At 35.3% G+C, this 15637-nt stretch overlaps 1 protein-coding gene across 1 annotated transcript in view; it reads left to right on the forward strand.

Annotated features, from left to right (window-relative positions):
* Nucleotides 1–3239, forward strand: part of LOC134719178 (uncharacterized) — a 31362-nt gene extending 28123 nt beyond the window's left edge. Inside the window, exon 11 of the mRNA XM_063582150.1 lies at nt 1728–3239. Within this exon, the coding sequence (XP_063438220.1) occupies nt 1728–2062 (335 nt within the window). The 3' untranslated portion in view covers nt 2063–3239. The remainder of the gene's footprint in view (nt 1–1727) is intronic.
* Nucleotides 3240–15637: the final 12398 nt, after the last annotated feature.

Consider the following 15637-nt stretch of genomic DNA (forward strand, 5'->3'; position numbering starts at 1 on the left):
TCAAAATAGATATAATGTATTTGATTCTAAATACTATCTACCAGATCAAAATAGATATAATGTATTTGATTCTAAATACTATCTACCAGATCAAAATAGATATAATGTATTTGATTTTAAAGACTATCTACCAGATCAAAATAGATATAATGTATTTGATTCTAAAGACTATCTACCAGATCAAAATAGATATAATGTATTTGATTCTAAAGACTATCTACCAGATCAAAATAGATATAATGTATTTGATTCTAAAGACTATCTACCAGATCAATAGATATAATGTATTTGATTCTAAAGACTATCTACCAGATCAAAATAGATATAATGTATTTGATTCTAAAGACTATCTACCAGATCAAAATAGATATAATGTATTTGATTCTAAATACTATCTACCAGATCAAAATAGATATAATGTATTTGATTCTAAATACTATCTACCAGATCAATAGATATAATGTATTTGATTTTAAAGACTATCTACCAGATCAAAATAGATATAATGTATTTGATTCTAAAGACTATCTACCAGATCAATAGATATAATGTATTTGATTCTAAAGACTATCTACCAGATCAAAATAGATATAATGTATTTGATTCTAAAGACTATCTACCAGATCAAAATAGATATAATGTATTTGATTCTAAATACTATCTACCAGATCAAAATAGATATAATGTATTTGATTCTAAAGACTATCTACCAGATCAAAATAGATATAATGTATTTGATTCTAAATACTATCTACCAGATCAAAATAGATATAATGTATTTGATTCTAAAGACTATCTACCAGATCATTTGCGTCGTATTTAATTTATCATAAGTATACTACTTTTCTTGCATACCAAAGTAGGTCACTGGTATATATGATGAGTCTTTCAGGACGAATTTCAGTTGTGTCAAGTAAATATGATCTTAGACATTGTGACATTGAGTAATTATGATCTCAGTCATTAGGACCAAGATTCTTTTTACAGTTATAATGAAGTCACAATTCATTAAGTACCTTTTAAGAATCAGGCAAATATGACCTCAGATGAATTTCGCTTCTTAGATCCAACTGTAGAAAAGAATAGTGAACATATATAATGCAAAGGCATTAGTTTTGGTCAACTATAAAAAAAAAATCAAAGTGAGAGAAAATAGAATAACAAACAAATTGGCAATTAACTATAAATTGTGAATAAGTATGTTTACCAGCTCTCTTTAAAATGTCAAACGCTTATCATATGTGTTTGATAAATTCAGAGCATACATCATCAATTTGTATGAAGAAATGTAAGATCTATCATTATATGTGGGCATTCAACTTATTCATGAGACATTAGATTTAAAAAAAAAAAAGGGTGAATAAAACTAAAACAGTAGAAGGGCTACATACCTGAAAGTACTGAAAAATGGCCAAATCCATCTAATGCCAACTTTGCCCGAATGAGTTGAAACGTTAGTTTCTGCATAATTTAAAAAAAATATAAACGGTAAATTTAAGAAGGGTTTGTTTAAAATCATGTGAGTAGCAAATTACTGAATACTGAGCTAATAATACTTTAGGGCATGTATAATCCACCAGAAGAGGTATCGACCAAGTGATGTAAAACAATAAAAACGTTATAAATTTCATGTGGTCCAAATATCTTTTCTGGATTTAACCTCGTCTTTAGTCATAAAAGGTCAATAGCATTATCTGAAGAAAAAAAAATCTTTTTGTATTTTGTAGGCTTATCAGTTTGTAATGTTCCATTATATAAAGTTCGTCTACAAAAGAACTACATCAAGGTCATCACTGATATACAACACGAGAACATAGTCGATCATCTAATATCAAGAGAGGTAGTGTCAGTTGATGATGGGAAGAAGATAGAATCTGGTAAAACACCACAGGAAAAGAACAGGAATTTAATGGACATGCTGTTGCGTAAAAATGAACAGGGATTTAATGAATTTCTCAAAGCCCTACGAAAAGACTCAATTTATGCAGATTTAGCAGATCAAATAGAGAAGACAGAAGTTACTAGCACAGATATGGCAACTCTTCATAAATGCTTCAAATAAAATAAAAGTATTTTCTTTCAGAAAAAAACAGCTAGGAAAACCATCAGTTAACAATTAATAGAAGGAAGTATTGTCAATCCAAGGCATTACGATTTGGTCACTTCAATAATCCACTGTAAATTCAAAAATTATTGCGTGCATTTATTATTGCCTTTTTTTAAATGGGACAAAAAAGCGATAGTAATTATTACAATGTCAAAAGAATCTTTATACTAATATATGTATCAGTTTAAGAATTTGAGTTCTTATTAATGCGATACTCACTCAGTCGCATTTTTCGCATTAATAAAAACCTCAAAATAATTTCTGAATTTACAATATGTGAATGAATCACAATGTAATAGTGATAACAATCTTTTATCTTAAACATATTTCATGTGTAAGTGTCATGCTTGGCAAGGAAAAAGCTAACATATGTACTAACCCCTTTTATGAGAGTTGATTCCTACAATCCCAATATCCATTTGACGTGGCTCAGTAGTTATACAGCCCGTCATTTTGTTATTGTGCTATGGTAAATTGTTGTATTCTCGCTTTCGTTTTTGCCAATATGCTTTGTCTATATGCCTTTTTGATTTTTTTATAATGATTTAGACTATAACACAATGTTTACTGCTGTATCCTTATTTTTGACAATTTTACCTATTATGTCTATTTACTTTGTTCACACACTAGCGTCAATCTAATGGAATTTAATGCGACTTTTATACAAGTGAGAGGTTTAACTAGCTATAAACCAGGTTCAGTATACCATTTTCGACATAAGCAAATGTTTGTACAAAAATAGGAATTTAAAAGTTGTTATCCATTCATGTAGCGTGTTTGAGCACATACGTCTAGATGAACAAACCTTCGTGTTTTTGATAATACATAATTTTGTAAACAGATAATTTGCACACGTGATATGTCATAACTACTGCGCTGGTTATACCCGTTAGAACGTAACAACCGCCAGTAGTTGCATCAACCCGTTGATTGTAAAAACTCGTAAAGTATACTTAATTTGTTATGCTGGTCGGTAAACCAGCTGTGTTTAGAAATCAATTAAATTTAAACTTATCATCATTTCTAAAGTTACTTTTTTTTGTATAGTTAAATAATACCATTTACATGTTGGACAGAGATCAACTGATGAACTGCTAGATTGAAATTGTTTGTAAATAAATGGCTATTATTATGTCTTTCTTTCTGTAATGTGTATACAAGTATCAGTCTATTTGTAATTACCCATTTACAAAGGTTGCATTTCTGTAAATATAAACAGTGCAATTTATCAGTAAACAGGACAGTGTAATTTCTCAATAAGCAGGACAGTGTGATTTCTCAGTAAACAGGACAGTGTAATTTCTCATTAATCAGGACAGTGTGATTTCTCAGTAAACAGGACAGTGTGATTTCTCAGTAAACAGGACAGTGTAATTTCTCAGCTTCTTTTACAGCTTTAACTGTACCATGTTTACACTGAAGTTTCGCACGAATTTGTATCCAAGAATGGAAAGTTCATTAGCACTTTTATTTTTGAAAGGTCAAAACGTAAGTCTGTGCAGCATGTTTTCAACAATTATATACCTCAAACTTATAAGAGTTTAAACTGATACACAAATTATGTACTTTCTCACCCTTCACGTTTGGTCATACTCAGAATTTAGTTTGGCAGCTACACATGTGTATTTATACTAGTTAAAAATTCCCCAGGTGTGTAGCTGAACTATGGAGATGATACCAGTAAATAAACTAAACATAAAATATATAAATATCTCCCCTAGATACAATATTTAATAATACTATTTTAATTAATTTTGAAAAAACCCTACATAGCTACAATTACGAGTTTCATTTCATTCGTAACTTTGTATATCAATAACTTAAAGCTGTTCAATAATACCTTAATATTTAATTTAGTTCTAAATTTAAGTCTAATGGATACTAAAGTATGTACATATGAAATAACTAAATCAAAGACCGAATCTTGTCCTTCATGCATTTCTTATGGGGGTGTCCGAGTGATTATATAGTATAATGGATACTAAAGTATGCACATATAAAATAACTAAATCAGAGACCGAATCTTGTCCTTCGTGCATTTCTAAAAACATGACAGCAGCTAATTTAAATGTAAGCTTGTAAATAAAAATGTCTCTTCATCAATAAGGTTTTGAACAAAAATGCATGTAATGCATATTCACCATTTCCTTTCTCAATTTTATCTGTTCTATCAAATGAAATAATGGTTATGCCCCCACGTAGGATAGAAGAGGGCCATTATGTGTTCTGGTCTGTGTCTCCGTTCGTTCTTTCGTTCGTTCGTCCGACTGTGCGTCCGTTCGCTTCAGGTTAAAGTTTTTGGTGAAGATAGTTTTTGAAGAAGTTGAAGTCCAATTAACTTGACACTTAGTACACATGTTCCCCATGATATGCTATTTCTAATTTGCATGCCAAATTATAGTTTTGACCCCAATGTCATGGTCCACTGAACATAGAAAATAGTGTAAAGTTCAGGTTAAAGTTTTTGGTCAAGGTAGTTTTTCATGAAGTTAAAGTTACATTAATTTGAAACTTAGTACACATGTTCCCTTTGATATGATCTTTCTAATTTTAATGCCAAATTAAAGTTTTGACCCTATTTTCACGGTCCACTGAACATGGACTATGGACACATTCTTGTTCATTCATCAGAAAAACGGAATTTAAATTGAAATAGATCAGTGATAATTGTTTGGTTATATTATATAATCAAATATTTGAAAGTGTTTGAGAACATATCAAAAAACATTTATGGACTTACAAATTGTGCGTCTCTACAGTTATCTACACCATGTGTTGTTTCTTTGTGTTTAAGCGTAATGCTATACAACTTTCTGTTTGATTTGCCCTTTTTAACATTTTTATTATATTCAATAATATTCAATAGAGATTAGATTTTGTAAGGCCCCTCATGGGGGTGTCCGAGTGATCATATAATCATAATTTTTTTAACAATATAATCACAGAATCATTAATTGTTTTTCTAAACAAGATAATTAAATAATCAAAAATACAGTTCTAGATAATTAAATAATAATAAAATAGTTGGTCTTGTAACCTAAAAGCCAAATAACCATTATTAAAACAGCTGAATAAAGAAATACTCAATAACCCCCCGAGGAGGCTTTATGTCGGATATGATTTTACAATAATAATAATAGTATGATTTCATGCTTGATAATTTTTTCCTTGCACTCAATCACCCCAAATGTGTACTATAAAATCTAATGCCAGATTTGTCATCAATTTGTCAGCCTTTTTCAATGCTTATACATTTTGCCTTCAAACAGTTAGCTATAAATTAATACAATTGTTTTATTTTAAATATATAGAAACTTTCTTATTTGCAAATTTAATATGATATGATACAGTTGTGTTGTTGTTGTTGATGTTATTATTGTAGCACTATATGTGTGTAAGAACTGTCTTATATTTGTATATATGTATAAACTGTTTGTGCATTCTACTACCCTTGAAAGTAAAATCAAAAGTAAATAAAGGTTCTTGTTCTTATTTATTGTGCCACAAAATGAACGAAGCAGCGACACAGTGATCATGACAGTCCAACCATTAATAAAAACAGAAACTAGTTAAAAGACACAAAAGTCATATTCAAACTCATAAGTCGAAGACAAGCTGAAAATGCCATATCTAAAAATAAATGCGACCAAAATACAAACAACAGTTTACAAAATGCAACGTAAAAAAATAGACTGAGAAGCACAAAAACTTCAAAAAACTGGAAGCTGGAAATCTTTTTCGTAAAATGAAAGGTACATACTTTGGTTACCCCATGTTTATCAGTAGAAACATTCTTTTAAAAATTAATAACACCTGATGTAAATAAAGGTTCATTTGCGGTGACAAAATATCATTGTATATTTTTACAAGTCACTAATCAAACAATCGTTCCAGGTAGCACATGTTTACAAGTCACTAATCAAACAATCGTTCCAGGTAGCACATGTTTACAAGTCACTAATCAAGCAATCGTTCCAGGTAGCACATGTTTACCAGTCACTAATCAAACAATCGTTCCAGGTAGCACATGTTTACCAGTCACTAATCAAACAATCGTACCAGGTAGCACATGTTTACCAGTCACTAATCAAACAATCGTTCCAGGTAGCACATGTTTACCAGTCACTAATCAAACAATCGTACCAGGTAGCACATGTTTACCAGTCACTAATCAAACAATCGTTCCAGGTAGCACATGTTTACAAGTCACTAATCAAACAATCGTTCCAGGTAGCACATGTTTACAAGTCACTAATCAACCAATCGTTCCAGGTAGCACATGTTTACAAGTCACTAATCAAACAATCGTTCCAGGTAGCACATGTTTACAGGTCACTAATTAAACAATCTTTCCAGGTAGCACATGTTTACAAGTCACTAATCAAACAATCATTCCAGGTAGCACATGTTTACAGGTCACTAATTAAACAATCGTTACAGGTAGCACATGTTTACAGGTCACTAATTAAACAATCGTTCCAGGTAGCACATGTTTACCTGTCACTAATCAAACAATCGTTCCAGGTAGCACATGTTTATCAGTCACTAATCAAACAATCTTTCCAGGTAGCACATGTTTACAAGTCACTAATCAAACAATCGTTCCAGGTAGCACATGTTTAGCAGTCACTAATCAAACAATCGTTCCAGGTAGCACATGTTTACAAGTCACTAATCAAACAATCGTTCCAGGTAGCACATGTTTACAAGCCACTGATCAAACAATCGTTCCAGGTAGCACATGTTTACCAGTCACTAATCAAACAATCGTACCAGGTAGCACATGTTTACAAGCCACTAATCAAACAATCGTTCCAGGTAGCACATGCTTACCAGTCACTAATCAAACAATCGTACCAGGTAGCACATGTTTACCAGTCACTAATCAAACAATCGTTCCAGGTAGCACATGTTTACAAGTCACTAATCAAACAATCGTACCAGGTAGCACATGTTTACAAGCCGCTAATCAAACAATCGTTCCAGGTAGCACATGTTTACCAGTCACTAATCAAACAATCGTACCAGGTAGCACATGTTTACCAGTCACTAATCAAACAATCGTTCCAGGTAGCACATGTTTACAAGTCACTAATCAAAGAATCGTACCAGGTAGCACATGTTTACAGGTCACTAATTAAACAATCGTTCCAGGTAGCACATGTTTACAAGCCACTAATCAAACAATCATACCAGGTAGCACATGTTTACAAGTCACTAATCAAACAATCGTTCCAGGTAGCACATGTTTACAAGTCACTAATCAAACAATCGTTCCAGGTAGCACATGTTTACCAGTCACTAATCAAACAATAGTTCCAGGTAGCACATGTTTACCAGTCACTAATCAAACAATCGTACCAGGTAGCACATGTTTACAAGTCACTAATCAAACAATCGTACCAGGTAGCACATGTTTACCAGTCACTAATAAAACAATCGTTCCAGGTAGCACATGTTTACCAGTCACTAATCAAACAATAGTTCCAGGTAGCACAAGTTTACCAGTCACTAATCAAACAATCGTTCCAGGTAGCACATGTTTACAAGTCACTAATCAAACAATCGTTCCAGGTAGCACATGTTTACAAGTCACTAATCAAACAATCGTTCCAGGTAGCACATGTTTACCAGTCACTAATCAAACAATCGTTCCAGGTAGCACATGTTTACCAGTCACTAATCAAACAATCGTACCAGGTAGCACATGTTTACCAGTCACTAATCAAACAATCGTTCCAGGTAGCACATGTTTACAAGTCACTAATCAAACAATCGTTCCAGGTAGCACATGTTTACAAGTCACTAATCAACCAATCGTTCCAGGTAGCACATGTTTACAAGTCACTAATCAAACAATCGTTCCAGGTAGCACATGTTTACAGGTCACTAATTAAACAATCTTTCCAGGTAGCACATGTTTACAAGTCACTAATCAAACAATCATTCCAGGTAGCACGTGTTTACAGGTCACTAATTAAACAATCGTTCCAGGTAGCACATGTTTACAGGTCACTAATTAAACAATCGTTCCAGGTAGCACATGTTTACCTGTCACTAATCAAACAATCGTTCCAGGTAGCACATGTTTATCAGTCACTAATCAAACAATCTTTCCAGGTAGCACATGTTTACAAGTCACTAATCAAACAATCGTTCCAGGTAGCACATGTTTACAAGTCACTAATCAAACACTCGTTCCAGGTAGCACATGTTTACAAGCCACAAATCAAACAATCGTTCCAGGTAGCACATGTTTACCAGTCACTAATCAAACAATCGTACCAGGTAGCACATGTTTACCAGTCACTAATAAAACAATCGTTCCAGGTAGCACATGTTTACCAGTCACTAATCAAACAATAGTTCCAGGTAGCACAAGTTTACCAGTCACTAATCAAACAATCGTTCCATGTAGCACATGTTTACCAGTCACTAATCAAACAATCGTTCCAGGTAGCACATGTTTACAAGTCACTAATCAAACAATCGTTCCAGGTAGCACATGTTTACAAGTCACTAATCAAACAATCGTTCCAGGTAGCACATGTTTACCAGTCACTAATCAAACAATCGTTCCAGGTAGCACATGTTTACAAGTCACTAATCAAACAATCGTTCCAGGTAGCACATGTTTACAGGTCACTAATTAAACAATCGTTCCAGGTAGCACATGTTTACAAGTCACTAATCAAACATTCGTTCCAGGTAGCACATGTTTACCAGTCACTAATCAAACAATCGTACCAGGTAGCACATGTTTACCAGTCAGTAATCAAACAATCGTTCCAGGTAGCACATGTTTACAAGTCACTAATCAAACAATCGTTCCAGGTAGCACATGTTTACAAGTCACTAATCAACCAATCGTTCCAGGTAGCACATGTTTACAAGTCACTAATCAAACAATCGTTCCAGGTAGCACATGTTTACAGGTCACTAATTAAACAATCTTTCCAGGTAGCACATGTTTACAAGTCACTAATCAAACAATCATTCCAGGTAGCACGTGTTTACAGGTCACTAATTAAACAATCGTTCCAGGTAGCACATGTTTACAGGTCACTAATTAAACAATCGTTCCAGGTAGCACATGTTTACCTGTCACTAATCAAACAATCGTTCCAGGTAGCACATGTTTATCAGTCACTAATCAAACAATCTTTCCAGGTAGCACATGTTTACAAGTCACTAATCAAACAATCGTTCCAGGTAGCACATGTTTACAAGTCACTAATCAAACACTCGTTCCAGGTAGCACATGTTTACAAGCCACTAATCAAACAATCGTTCCAGGTAGCACATGTTTACCAGTCACTAATCAAACAATCGTACCAGGTAGCACATGTTTACAAGTCACTAATCAAACAATCGTTCCAGGTAGCACATGTTTACAAGTCACTAATCAAACAATCGTACCAGGTAGCACATGTTTACAGGTAACTAATTAAACAATCGTTCCAGGTAGCACATGTTTACAAGCCACTAATCAAACAATCGTACCAGGTAGCACATGTTTACAGGTCACTAATTAAACAATCGTTCCAGGTAGCACATGTTTACAAGTCACTAATCAAACAATCGTTCCAGGTAGCACATGTTTACAAGCCACTAATCAAACAATCGTACCAGGTAGCACATGTTTACCAGTCACTAATCAAACAATCGTTCCAGGTAGCACAAGTTTACCAGTCACTAATCAAACAATCGTTCCAGGTAGCACATGTTTACAAGCCACTAATCAAACAATCGGACCAGGTAGCACATGTTTACAAGTCACTAATCAAACAATCGTTCCAGGTAGCACATGTTTACAAGTCACTAATCAAACAATCGTTCCAGGTAGCACATGTTTACCAGTCAATAATCAAACAATCGTACCAGGTAGCACATGTTTACCAGTCACTAATAAAACAATCGTTCCAGGTAGCACATGTTTACCAGTCACTAATCAAACAATAGTTCCAGGTAGCACAAGTTTACCAGTCACTAATCAAACAATCGTTCCAGGTAGTACATGCTTACCAGTCACTAATCAAACAATCGTTCCAGGTAGCACATGTTTACCAGTCACTAATCAAACAATCGTTCCAGGTAGCACATGTTTACAAGTCACTAATCAAACAATCGTTCCAGGTAGCACATGTTTACAAGTCACTAATCAAACAATTGTTCCAGGTAGCACATGTTTACACGCCACTAATCAAACAATCGTTCCAGGTAGCACATGTTTACCAGTCACTAATCAAACAATCGTACCAGGTAGCACATGTTTACAAGCCACTAATCAAACAATCGTTTCAGGTAGCACATGTTTACCAGTCAATAATCAAACAATCGTACCAGGTAGCACATGTTTACCAGTCACTAATCAAACAATCGTTCCAGGTAGCACATGTTTACAAGTCACTAATCAAACAATCGTACCAGGTAGCACATGTTTACAGGTCACTAATTAAACAATCGTTCCAGGTAGCACATGTTTACAAGTCAATAATCAAACAATCGTTCCAGGTAGCACATGTTTACCAGTCACTAATCAAACAATAGTTCCAGGTAGCACATGTTTACCAGTCACTAATCAAACAATCGTACCAGGTAGCACATGTTTACAAGTCACTAATCAAACAATCGTACCAGGTAGCACATGTTTACCAGTCACTAATAAAACAATCGTTCCAGGTAGCACATGTTTACCAGTCACTAATCAAACAATAGTTCCAGGTAGCACAAGCTTACCAGTCACTAATCAAACAATCGTTCCAGGTAGCACATGTTTACCAGTCACTAATCAAACAATCGTACCAGGTAGCACATGTTTACCAGTCACTAATCAAACAATAGTTCCAGGTAGCACAAGTTTACCAGTCACTAATCAAACAATCGTTCCAGGTAGCACATGTTTACCAGTCACTAATCAAACAATCGTTTCAGGTAGCACATGTTTACAGGTCACTAATTAAACAATCTTTCCAGGTAGCACATGTTTACAAGTCACTAATCAAACAATCATTCCAGGTAGCACATGTTTACAGGTCACTAATTAAACAATCTTTCCAGGTAGCACATGTTTACAAGTCACTAATTAAACAATCATTCCAGGTAGCACATGTTTACCAGTCACTAATCAAACAATCGTTCCAGGTAGCACATGTTTACCAGTCACTTATCAAACAATCGTTTCAAGTAGCACATGTTTACAAGCCACTAATCAAACAATCGTACCAGGTAGCACATGTTTACAAGTCACTAATCAAACAATCGTTCCAGGTAGCACATGTTTACAAGTCACTAATCAAACAATCGTTCAAGGTAGCAGATGTTTACAGGTCACTAATTAAACAATCTTTCCAGGTAGCACATGTTTACAAGTCACTAATCAAACAATCATTCCAGGTAGCACATGTTTACAGGTCACTAATTAAACAATCGTTCCAGGTAGCACATGTTTACAGGTCACTAATTAAACAATCGTTCCAGGTAGCACATGTTTACCTGTCACTAATCAAACAATCGTACCAGGTAGCACATGTTTACAAGTCACTAATCAAACAATCGTTCCAGGTAGCACATGTTTACCAGTCACTTATCAAACAATCGTTTCAAGTAGCACATGTTTACAAGCCACTAATCAAACAATCGTACCAGGTAGCACATGTTTACAAGTCACTAATCAAACAATCGTTCCAGGTAGCACATGTTTACAAGTCACTAATCAAACAATCTTTCCAGGTAGCACATGTTTACAGGTCACTAATTAAACAATCTTTTCAGGTAGCACATGTTTACAAGTCACTAATCAAACAATCATTCCAGGTAGCACATGTTTACAGGTCACTAATTAAACAATCGTTCCAGGTAGCACATGTTTACAGGTCACTAATTAAACAATCGTTCCAGGTAGCACATGTTTACCTGTCACTAATCAAACAATCGTTCCAGGTAGCACATGTTTATCAGTCACTAATCAAACAATCTTTCCATGTAGCACATGTTTACAAGTCACTAATCAAACAATCGTTCCATGTAGCACATGTTTACAAGTCACTAATCAAACAATCGTTCCAGGTAGCACATGTTTATCAGTCACTAATCAAACAATCGTTCCAGGTAGCACATGTTTATCAGTCACTAATCAAACACTCGTTCCAGGTAGCACATGTTTACAAGCCACTCATTAAACAATCGTTCCAGGTAGCACATGTTTACCAGTCACTAATCAAACAATCGTACCAGGTAGCACATGTTTACAAGCCACTAATCAAACAATCGTTCCAGGTAGCACATGTTTACCAGTCACTAATCAAACAATCGTACCAGGTAGCACATGTTTACCAGTCACTAATCAAACAATCGTTCCAGGTAGCACGTGTTTACAAGCCACTAATCAAACAATCGTACCAGGTAGCACATGTTTACAAGCCACTAATCAAACAATCGTTCCAGGTAGCACATGTTTACCAGTCACTAATCAAACAATCGTACCAGGTAGCACATGTTTACCAGTCACTAATTAAACAATCGTTCCAGGTAGCACATGTTTACCAGTCACTAATCAAACAATAGTTCCAGGTAGCACAAGCTTACCAGTCACTAATCAAACAATCGTTCCAGGTAGCACATGTTTACCAGTCACTAATCAAACAATCGTACCAGGTAGCACATGTTTACCAGTCACTAATCAAACAATAGTTCCAGGTAGCACAAGTTTACCAGTCACTAATCAAACAATCGTTCCAGGTAGCACATGTTTACAAGTCACTAATCAAACAATCATTCCAGGTAGCACATGTTTACAGGTCACTAATTAAACAATCTTTCCAGGTAGCACATGTTTACAAGTCACTAATCAAACAATCATTCCAGGTAGCACATGTTTACCAGTCACTAATCAAACAATCGTTCCAGGTAGCACATGTTTACCAGTCACTTATCAAACAATCGTTTCAAGTAGCACATGTTTACAAGCCACTAATCAAACAATCGTACCAGGTAGCACATGTTTACAAGTCACTAATCAAACAATCGTTCCAGGTAGCACATGTTTACAAGTCACTAATCAAACAATCGTTCCAGGTAGCAGATGTTTATCAGTCACTAATCAAACAATCGTTCCAGGTAGCACATGTTTACCAGTCACTAATCAAACAATCGTTCCAGGTAGCACATGTTTACCAGTCACTAATCAACCAATCGTTCCAGGTAGCACATGTTTACCAGTCACTAATCAAACAATCGTTCCAGGTAGCACATGTTTACCAGTCACTAATCAAACAATCGTTCCAGGTAGCACATGTTTACCAGTCACTAATCAACCAATCGTTCCAGGTAGCACATGTTTACCAGTCACTAATCAAACAATCGTTCCAGGTAGCACATGTTTACAAGTCACTAATCAAACAATTGTTCCAGGTAGCACATGTTTACAGGTCACTAATTAAACAATCTTTCCAGGTAGCACATGTTTACAAGTCACTAATCAAACAATCATTCCAGGTAGCACATGTTTACAGGTCACTAATTAAACAATCGTTCCAGGTAGCACATGTTTACAGGTCACTAATTAAACAATCGTTCCAGGCAGCACATGTTTACCTGTCACTAATCAAACAATCGTTCCAGGTAGCACATGTTTATCAGTCACTTATCAAACAATCTTTCCAGGTAGCACATGTTTACAAGTCACTTATCAAACAATCGTTCCAGGTAGCACATGTTTACAAGTCACTTATCAAACAATCATTCCAGGTAGCACATGTTTACCAGTCACTAATCAACCAATCGTTCCAGGTAGCACATGTTTACAAGCCACTAATCAAACAATAGTACCAGGTAGCACATGTTTACAGGTCACTAATTAAACAATCGTTCCCGGTAGCACATGTTTACAAGTCACTAATCAAACAATCGTACCAGGTAGCACATGTTTACCAGTCACTAATCAAACAATCGTTCCAAGTAGCACATGTTTACAAGTCACTTATCAAACAATCGTACCAGGTAGCACATGTTTACCAGTCACTAATCAAACAATCGTTCCAGGTAGCACATGTTTACAAGTCACTAATCAAACAATCATTCCAGGTAGCACATGTTTACAAGTCACTAATCAAACAATCATTCCAGGTAGCACATGTTTACAAGCCACTAATCAAACAATCGTACCAGGTATCACATGTTTACAAGTCACTAATCAAACAATCATTGCAGGTAGCACATGTTTACAGGTCACTAATTAAACAATAGTTCCAGGTAGCACATGTTTACAGGTCACTAATTAAACAATCGTTCCAGGTAGCACATGTTGACCTGTCACTAATCAAACAATCGTTCCAGGTAGCACATGTTTATCATTCACTAATCAAACAATCTTTCCAGGTAGCACATGTTTACAAGTCACTAATCAAACAATCGTTCCAGGTAGCACATGTTTACAAGCCACTAATCAAACAATCGTTCCAGGTAGCACATGTTTACCAGTCACTAATCAAACAATCGTACCAGGTAGCACATGTTTACAAGTCACTAATCAAACAATCGTACCAGGTAGCACATGTTTACAGGTCACTAATTAAACAATCGTTCCAGGTAGCACATGTTTACAAGCCACTAATCAAACAATCGTACCAGGTAGCACATGTTTACAGGTCACTAATTAAACAATCGTTCCAGGTAGCACATGTTTACAAGTCACTAATCAAACAATCGTTCCAGGGAGCACATGTTTACCAGTCACTAATCAAACAATCGTTCCAGGTAGCACATGTTTACAAGCCACTAATCAAACAATCGTACCAGGTAGCACATGTTTACAAGTCACTAATCAAACAATCGTTCCAGGTAGCACATGTTTACAAGTCATTAATCAAACAATCGTTCCAGGTAGCACATGTTTACCAGTCACTAATCAAACAATAGTTCCAGGTAGCACATGTTTACCAGTCACTAATCAAACAATCGTACCAGGTAGCACATGTTTACAAGTCACTAATCAAACAATCGTACCAGGTAGCACATGTTTACCAGTCACTAATAGAACAATCGTTCCAGGTAGCACATGTTTACCAGTCACTAATCAAACAATAGTTCCAGGAAGCACAAGTTTACCAGTCACTAATAGAACAATCGTTCCAGGTAGCACATGTTTACCAGTCACTAATCAAACAATCGTTCCAGGTAGCACATGTTTACCAGTCACTAATCAACCAATCGTTCCAGGTAGCACATGTTTACCAGTCACTAATCAAACAATCGTTCCAGGTAGCACATGTTTACAAGTCACTAATCAAACAATCGTTCCAGGTAGCACATGTTTACAGGTCACTAATTAAACAATCTTTCCAGGTAGCACATGTTTACAAGTCACTAATCAAACAATCATTCCAGGTAGCACATGTTTACAGGTCACTAATTAAACAATCGTTCCAGGCAGCACATGTTTACCTGTCACTAATCAAACAATCGTTCCAGGTAGCACATGTTTATCAGTCACTTATCAAACAATCTTTCCAGGTAGCACATGTTTACAAG

This window comes from Mytilus trossulus, chromosome 5 (assembly GCF_036588685.1).
Source record: "Mytilus trossulus isolate FHL-02 chromosome 5, PNRI_Mtr1.1.1.hap1, whole genome shotgun sequence".
NCBI lineage: Eukaryota > Metazoa > Mollusca > Bivalvia > Mytilida > Mytilidae > Mytilus > Mytilus trossulus.